General features: G+C 44.8%; 1 protein-coding gene across 1 annotated transcript; it reads right to left on the bottom strand.

Moving 5' to 3' along the window:
- Positions 1-7,694: 7,694 nt before the first annotated feature.
- On the bottom strand, positions 7,695-9,125 carry LOC145357982 (delayed-rectifier potassium channel regulatory subunit KCNS3-like). The gene has a single exon (XM_080211632.1). It carries the CDS (start codon positions 9,123-9,125, stop codon positions 7,695-7,697), a length of 1,431 nt encoding a protein of 476 aa, XP_080067758.1.
- Between the last annotated feature and the right edge of the window lie 323 nt (positions 9,126-9,448).

The raw sequence follows: 9,448 nt of genomic DNA, 5'->3' as shown, positions 1-9,448 counted from the left end.
GGAGAAATACTAAGTGTTGAGAGACATGAGTAGTTTGTAGACAAGTAGACATGGGTAATGTGATGAACCGCAAAGAAAAAAAAGAGAAAAACGTACCTTAAAATTAGAGATTAGGACCTCAGGATTTGGGAATTATCGGTTGCCAGCGGGGCCTTGACAGTCTCTGCACATCCACCAGACCCCACATGCACAGTTTGTTTGTTTAATTTTTTTTGGATTTGGAGCTTGCTCTGTGCCTGTGTGGGAGGAAAACAAGAGGGAGAAAATAATCCGGCATAAAAACAGGACACGGAAAAAGGAGCTGCTCCCAAAACAAAGAAAGCCTCAAAGCAGGGATTGAGACAGAACAGCGTTCCAAGATAACAGCTATGTTAACAGACAAGGACAGGAATCTGGAACAGGTCCTGTTACGTGAAGTTAGCAGTAAGGAGCAGAGGGAAGGATTCTGAGTTAAGGAGACAAAGCTCCAAGGAACAGAAAGTGGGCTTGAGAGAAGCCTGAAGATTCGAAGAGTCAGACGAATGTTGGTGATACCTTTGGAGCGATGGTGTTCACTAGCAGACTTGTGAACACATTCAGTAACTGCCCCATATGGTTTCTAAACAGAATCAAGCCAGGTTCCACTCTGCAATATGATTTGTTCAAGAGTAGGGACAGGAATGGTTGTTGGCAGTTCCAGCGTATAGATGTTTCAGTAAGAGTGGGGAAGGTGGTAAAAGAGGTGGAGGAGTAACATTGTTAATCAAGGATAGTTTAACGGCTGCAGAAAGACATTTCGAGGGTGATCTGCCTACTGAGGTAATATGGGCTAAAGTTAGAAATAGGAAAGGATCGGTCACGTTGTTAGGAGTTTTCTATAGGCCCCAAATAGTAATAGAGATGTGGAGGAGGAAATGTCAAAGCAGATTATAGATAGGTGTGGAGGTCACAGGGTAGTTATCATGGGTGACTTTAACTTTCCAAATATTAATTGGAACCTTTATAGGTTGAATAGTTTGGATGGGGCAGTTTTTGTACAGTGTGTGCAGGAGGGTTTCCTGACACAATATGTGGATAAGCCGACAAGAGGTGGGGACACATTGGACTTGGTACTGAGTAATGAACGGGGCCAAGTGTTAGATTTGTCTGGGGGAGAGCACTTTGGAGATAGTGACCACAATTCGGTGTCCTTCGTTATTGCAATGGAGATGGATAGGGTCACACGGCAGGGCAAGGTTTATAATTGGGGGAGGGGTAATTATGATATGATTAGACAAGAATTAGGGAGCATAAAATGGGAACAGAAACTGTCAGGTTTGGGCACAAACGAAAAGCTTTTTCAAGGAACAAATACCGTGTGTCCTTGACAGGTATGTCCCTGTCAGGCAGGGAGGAAATGGCCGAGTGAGGGAACCATGGTTCACAAAGGAGGTTGAATGTCTTGTCAAGAGGAAAAAGGAAGTGTATGTAAGGATGAAAAAACAAGGTTCAGTTGGGTCACTTGAGTGTTACAAGGCAGCAAGGAATGAGTTAAAGAAAGGGCTTAGGAGAGTTAGGAGGGGGCATGAGAAGTCCTTGGAGGGTTGGATCAAAAAACCCTGAGGTTTTTAAGAATAAAAGCATGACCAGGGTGAGGTTAGGGCCAGACAAGGATAGTAGTGGGAACTTGTGCATGGAGTCAGAAGAGATAGGTGAGGCGTTGAATGAATACTTTTCTTCAGTGTTCACTAAGGAGAGGGGACATGTTTTTGAGGATGAGAGTGTGATACAGGCTGATAGGATGGAGGAGATAGATGTTCTGAGGGAAGATGTACATAGAACATAGAACATAGAACATTACAGCGCGGAACAGGCCCTTCGGCCCACAATGTTGCGCCGACCAGTCTTATTTTTAAAAAAAAACATTGACCCACTAATCTAAACCAATCCCTTTTCGTCCATAAACCTATCCACCAATCTCTTAAACGCCCCCAAACTAGGCGCATTTACAACTGCAGCAGGCAGGGCATTCCAGTCCCTCACCACCCTCTGGGTAAAGAACCTGCCCCTGACATCCGTCCTATAACTACCCCCCCTTAATTTAAAGCCATGCCCCCTCGTGCTAGATTTCTCCATCCGAGGAAACAGGCTATCACCATCCACCCTATCTAAACCTCTAATCATCTTATATGTTTCTATAAGATCCCCTCTTAGCCGCCTTCTTTCCAGTGAAAACAACCCCAAATCCCTCAGTCTCTCCTCATAGGACCTCCCCTGCATACCAGGCAACATCCTGGTAAACCTCCTCTGCACCCTCTCCAAAGCCTCCACATCCCTCCTGTAATGTGGGGACCAGAACTGCACACAGTACTCCACGTGCGGCCGCACCAGAGTTGTGTACAGTTGCAACATGACGCTGCGACTCCTAAATTCAATCCCCCTACCAATAAACGCCAAGACACCGTACGCCTTGTAATATGTATTAGCAATTTTGAAAAAAACTGAGGGTGGATAAATTCCCTGGGTCAGATGGGATACATCTTAGGATACTTTTGGAGGCAAGGGATGAGATTGCGGATCTTTGGGTCTTCACTGTCCACGGGGATTGTGCCAGAGGACTGGAGAGTGGCAAATATTGTTCCTCTTTTCAAGAAAGGAAATAGGAATGACCCTGGTAATTATAGGCCAGTTAGTCTTACTTCGGTGGTCGGTAAGTTAATGGAAAGGGTCCCGAGAGATAGGATTTATGACCATTTGGAAAGATTCAGTTTAATCCGGGATAGTCAGCACGGTTTTGTGAGGGGTAAGTCCTGCCTCACAAATTTGATTGAATTCTTTGAGGAGGTAACTAAGCGTGCGGGCGAAGGTAGAGCAGTTGATTTTGTATACATGGATTTTAGTAAGGCGTTTGATAAGGTTCCCCATGGTAGGCTCATGAAGAAGATAAGGAGGTGTGGGATGGAAGGAAATTTGGCCAATTGGATAAGTAACTGGCTGTCTCATAGAAGACAGAGGTGGTGGCGGAGGGAAAATTTTCAGACTGGAGGCCAGTTACCAGCGGTTACCACAGGGATCAGTGCTGGGTCCTCTGCTATTTGTGATTTTTATCAATGACTTGGAAGAAGGGGCTGAAGGGTGGGTTAGTAAATTTGCTGACGACACCAAGATTGGTGGAGTAGTGGATGAGGTGGAGGGCTCTTGTAGGCTGCAGAGAGGCATTAATTGGATGCAGAGCTGGGCAGAAAAGTGGCAGATGGAGTCTAACCCTGATAAGTGCGAGGTGTTTCATTTTGGTAGGTCAACGGCAGGGTTCTGAGGAATGTGGAGGAACAGAGAGATCTTGGGGTTCATATCCACAGATCTCTGAAGGTTGCCACTCAAGTGGATAGAGCCGTGAAGAAGGCTTATAGTGTGTTAGTGTTTATTAACAGGGGGTTTGAGTTTAAGAGCCGTGGGGTTTTGCTGCAACTATACCGGACCTTGGTGAGACCACATCTGGAATATTGTGTTCAGTTCTGGTCACCTCACTATAAGAAGGATGTGGAAGCATTGGAGAGAGTGCAGAGGAGATTTACCAGGATGCTGCCTGGTTTGGAGGGGTAGGTCTTATGAGGAAAGGTTGAGGGAGCTGGGGCTTTTCTCTTTGGAGCGGAGGAGGATGAGAGGCAACTGAATAGTCATTATAAGATGATGAGGGAGATAGATAGAGAGGACATGCAGAGACTATTTCCTCAGGTGGATGTAGCTGTTATTAGGGGGCATAACTATAAGGTTCATGGTGGGAGAGATAGGAGGGATGTCCGAGGTAGATTCTTCACTCAGAGAGTGGTTGGGGTGTGGAATGCACTGCCTGCTGTGATAGTGGAATCGGACACTTTAGGAACTTTCAAGTGGTTATTGGATAGGCACATGGAGCACTCCAGAATTACAGGGAGTGGGGTAGCTTGATCCTGGGATTGGACATAGCTCGCCACAACATTGAGGGCCGAAGGGCCTGTACTGTGCTGTAATGTTCTATGTTTCTATGTAGTACCGACAGCTGGACTCAAAACAGGAAGGCGATGAACCATCAAAGAGAAAGTCACTCCTTCAGGCACTTCCAAAACAAATTGTTTTTGCAGTGAATTGGACAGATTTCTGAACTGTGATACAAAACCAGCATTCATTGCTTATCCCTAACTGTCCACCAAAGTCCAGGTCATTAATAAAATCAATGTCAATATACATCAATAATTATTGGGAATGAAATTAATCCACATTGTTATATTCCCACGGTGATCTGTGTTTTTGATTTACTCTCGGCTCTTTGCCTTTCATTCAGGTGGGAGGTGACAGAGGGGATGTGCATTCCCAACCCTGACCCTATTAAGTCTGTAGTGGGATTTCTTGCCTCAAGTTGCATCTCAAGTAGCCAATTAATGCCCCCTCTTAAGGGACTCTTAAGAGTAAATCAAAAACACAGATCACCGTGGGAATATAACAATGTGGATTAATTTCATTCCCAATAATTATTGATGTATATTGACATTGATTTTATTAATGACCTGGACTTTGGTGGACAGTTAGGGATAAGCAATGAATGCTGGTTTTGTATCACAGTTCAGAAAGCTGTCCAATTCATTGCAAAAACAATTCGTTTTGGAAGTGCCTGAAGGAGTGACTTTCTCTCTGATGGTTCATCGCCTTCCTGTTTTGAGTCCAGCTGTCGGTACTACATAGAAACATAGAACATTACAGCACAGTACAGGCCCTTCGGCCCTCAATGTTGTGCCGAGCTATGTCCAATCCCAGGATCAAGCTACCCCACTCCCTATCATTCTGGTGTGCTCCATGTGCCACCGCTGGTGTTAACCCAGTGACAGACGGGGCCTTGCCATACACCAGCCCAAAAAGCAGATCCTATTGATTGGCTTGGACGTTTCCAAGCCCTGGTTCAAAGATGCTCAATGTCCAATCAATGGACCCAGCGTCAGAAATGCGGAGGTTGCTGATAGCCACCCTTCTGCCCTTAACTGCTGAAACCCTTCCCCCACACCCAGCATCCCAGGATCTCTCTCCCACCAGCACTCACCTGTGCTCAAGGTCGCCCTGGGTGGATGCATTGCCAGCGGCAGCCACTGCTTCCCCTTCGCTTTTACTGAATCACCAGTTTTTGATTGCCCGAAAGCAGGTGACATGATGCTGCCACCAGCTGAAGAGCCGATGGGCAAGATCCCCATCATCTTCATTGAATTCCAGCCGCAATCTCATCCTGAATGCATCACCAGCATTGGCTGCACCAATCTCAATCCCACATCAGACATTTGAACACCAAATTGAGAGGAATTGAATTGAGGGGATTGAGAGGAATCAGTTTGAGGGGATTCAGAGGGATCAGTTTATGGGGATTAAGAGGGATCAGTTTATGGGGATTAAGAGGGATTGGTTGAGGGGATCCAGAGGGATCAGTTTGAGGGAATTCAGAGGGATCATTTTGAGGGGATCCAGATCTTTATTACTAAAGAGGTAGTGCTTGGTAAACTAATGGGATTAAAGGTAGACAAGTCCCCAGGCCCAGATGGAATGCATCCCAGGGAACTGAAAGAAATGGCAGAAGTAATAGCAGATGCGTTAGTTGTAATTTATCAAAATTCGCTGGACTCTGGAGAAGTGCCGGCTGATTGGAAAACAGCGACTGTTACACTGCTGTCTAAAAAAGGAGATAGACAAAAGATGGGTAACTACAGGCCAGTTAGTTTAACGTCTGTAGTTGGGAAAATGCTGGAATCCATCATTAAAGCAGCAGAAATAGCAGGAGACCTGGGTGTCAATCAAGCAGACACAGCACGGATTCATGAAGGGGAAATCATGTTTGACGAACTTACTGGATGTCTATGAGGATGTGACTAGTGCGGTTGACAGAGGGGAACCGGTGGATGTGGTGTTTTTAGATTTCCAGAAGGCGTTCGATAAGGTGCCTCACAAAAGATTGCTGCAGAAGATTAAGGTACACAGAGTTGGGGGTAATGTGTTAGCGTGGATTGAGGATTGGCTATCTAACAGGAAGCAGAAAGTTGGAATAAATGGGTGCTTTTCCAGTTGGCAGTTGGTGACTAGTGGCGTGCTGCAGGGATCGGTGCTGGGGCCTCAACTGTTTACCATTTACATAGACAGGGGACCGAGTGTAGGGTAACAAAGTTTGCTGATGACACAAAGATAAGTGGGAAAGCAAATTGCGCGGAGGGCACAGAAAGTCTGCAGAGAGATTTGGATAGGCTGAGTGAGTGGGTGAGGATCTAGCAGGTGGAGTATAACGTTGGCAAGTGTGAGGTTATCCACTTTGGAAGGCATAATAGTAAAATGGACCATTATTTAAATGGTGAAAAGCCCTTGTGCACGAATCACAAAAACCCAGTCTGCAGGTGCAGCAGGTGATCAAGAAGGCGAATGGAATGCTGGCCTTTATAGCGAGGGGGGTATAATATAAAAGCAGGAAGGTCTTGCTGCAACTGTACAGGGCACTGGTGAGGCCGCAGCTGGAGTACTGTGTGCAGTTTTGGTCGCTGCATTTGCGAAAGGATATTTTGGCCTTGGAGGGAGTGCAGAGGAGGTTCACTAGGCTGATACCGGAGATGAGGGGGTTGGACTATGAAGAGAGACTAAATAGACTGGGTCTGTACTCGTTGGAGTTTAGAAGGATGAGGGGGGATCTTATAGAGACGTATAAGATAATGAAGGGGATGGATAGGGTAGAGGCAGAGAGATTCTTTCCACTTAGAAAGGAAACCAGAACTAGAGGGCACAGCCTCAAAATAAGGGGGGGGGGTCAGTTTAGATCGGAGTTGAGGAGGAACTTCTTCACTCAGAGGGTGGTGAATCTCTGGAATTCTCTGCCCGTTGAAGTGGTGGAGGCTGCGTCGCTGAATATATTTAAGTCATGGGTAGATAGGTTTCTGATAGACAGGGGAATTAAGGGGAGAAAGTGGGAAAGTGGAACTGATCCACTTCAGATCAGCCATGATCTTATTGAATGGCGGGGCAGGCTCGAAGGGCTAGATGGCCTACTCCTGCTCCTATTTCTTATGTTCTTATGTTCAGAGGGATCAGTTTGAGGGAATTCGGAGGGATCAGTTTAGGAGGTCAAGTGGATTTAAAGGTTCCTGCCTCATTTTCCTGTCATGAATTATATTATTGACACTCAGGTTTTAGAGACAGTTCTGAGGCATTTCTGTAAAAAAATCTGTAAATCTCCTCGGACACACAGACAACTTTATAATAACACACCATATTGTAGTTTATGATTGTAATGTTTTATTTACACACAACATGGAGGTAGTGATATTTTCAAAAAATGCTTGTGAATTATTGATTGGCTTTTGTTCTTTCCTTTGCTCATTGAATATTTCTTTTGACTAATTGTTCAGGATTGGATCTTCAAACAAATCCTCCAAATGTTCTTCAATATTAACATTTAAACTGTGCTCCGCGTACTGGATTGGTGTATCTGCACAGTCCCAAAATGCTGCTTCCCACCAATCCTATGTGAAGTGCGACAGTCACAAAGAGGAAGTGTGACTGTTATACAACAGGAGGTGTGTGCAGATTGATAGTAACAGTTTAATTAGTTGGTGAGCAGTTCATCTCATCCACAACAATAATTCCACAATCACAATAACAATTGTTATGACAGCTTGAATGGAAAAGACCAGGTTTATCTGAGATGGATTACAATGGGGATTACAGATTCACTCCGATTGTTACTGGGACTGGTGTGTGTTATCTAGGTGCTGGCTGGTTGAATTCTGTTTCTCACAAGATGCATTGTTCAGACCCAGAGCTTGAGTGTTTGAACTACAGCGCATCTGCTTCACGTAAATGTCCCTGATGTTGACACATGGTAGACCTGCAGCCAGCTGTCTCAGCTCTTGGTTACGAATCACAACATCAATGGCTTGTTCCCGTCGATAGTATTTTGAAAACCGGTTAAATATGACAGTAACTGGTAAAGCAACCATCAGCAGGCCGAATATGATGCAGGCACTACCAATTAGCTTTCCTTGGATGGTGACTGGATAAGTGTCACCATAACCAACAGTGGTCATACTAATGGTTGCCCACCACCATCCAATTGGGATACTATGAAGTCCACTTTCTTTCTCATCTTTCTCAGATGAGTAGATGAGGGCTGAGAAGATGGCAATGCCTACAGTCAAGAACACAATCAAGAGCCCTACCTCTTCATAGCTGTGTCTGAAGGTTGCCCCAAGGGACCTCAATCCAACGGAGTGACGAGCCAACTTCAGAACCCGAAAGATGCGCATCAACCGAAGAACCTGAACCACACGGCCAATGTTCACCAACCCTGAGCTTTCTTCATCCAAACGTTCTACTACTAGTGTAATATAGAATGGTAGAAATGATAAAAAGTCGATGATATTCAGTGGATTTTGGAGGAATTTGCAGAGACATGGGGTAACTATCAACCTCGTGAAGTATTCAATGCTGAACCACACAATACAGGTGAATTCAACAATCAGGAAGCCAGGGTCTTCAGGTTCCCCTTGGAATTCGGGCAGACTGTGAACACACATAGCCACAATGGAAAGCAAGACAATAGTCAGTGAGGATATAGTGAAAACCTTAGCAGAAAAGGAATATTCTGGATTCTCTAAAATGAGCCATAATTTTTCCCTCTGTCTACCACACCGCATATGTTTAAACTTCTTCATTTGTTGGGGGATGGTGTCAGCATCTTCAGAACTTAAGCTCAGGTCATCACTTTGTGTGTCAAACTCTTTGTCAACAGCATTCTGTTTGCGTTCATAGTATTTAAACCTGCAACAGTGATGGATACAAATCTCTCCAATGCCCCAGTATTCAATCTCTTGGTGAAAGGAGAATACACAAATCCCCTCCATCACATGGAGCTTTCCCGTCAAATAGAAATTCAACACATAATGAAAGAAACTTGGATTCCTATCAAAGTAATATTCATCAGCGTGCACATCATAATCATCACACAATTCAAGGGTGTCTTCCCTCGAGGAACACGCCAGTAACTTTCCCAACCTGGTCTCAGGAAATTTTAACAATGCCTTTTGTTCAACTTTTTGCTTCAGGCCTCCAACATTAATGTTGATCATCTCCAGGTAAAGTCTGTCTCTGTGGTAGAACTGTCCATAAACCATAATCACTCCACTGAAGGACTGAGGCTAGAATCCTCATCAGAAGCTGACGTGAGTCCACAATTCTGCTTTTAACAAGTCATCTTACTGATTTAGCAAAGTTCTCTCTTCCCAGTGTCCTCTGGAGCAGCTTGCAGCCTCTTCTAAGGCAGGAAATTCTATTAAAGCATCAACAACAATACAATTCAGGAGCACTATATTCCACGAAAGGCAAGAGCAAACTTGCAGATAATGAAATGACATGAAAGTACAAAGGGATGGGTAATAGGGCACCAGAGCACAAGAAGTAGCAGAAGGCCATTTGGCCCCTTGAGTCTATTCTGCCA

This window comes from Carcharhinus amblyrhynchos, chromosome 24 (assembly GCF_965287045.1).
Source record: "Carcharhinus amblyrhynchos chromosome 24, sCarAmb.v2.hapA, whole genome shotgun sequence".
NCBI classification, from domain to species: Eukaryota; Metazoa; Chordata; class Chondrichthyes; order Carcharhiniformes; family Carcharhinidae; genus Carcharhinus; species Carcharhinus amblyrhynchos.
Note: the sequence above shows the minus strand (reverse complement) of the source record. Positions and strands in the feature narration are given on the sequence as shown.

Coding starts and splice junctions, on each gene's coding strand:
- LOC145357982 (XM_080211632.1), bottom strand. CDS start 9,125: ATGGTTTATGGACAGTTCTACCACAGAGACAGACTTTACCTGGAGATG.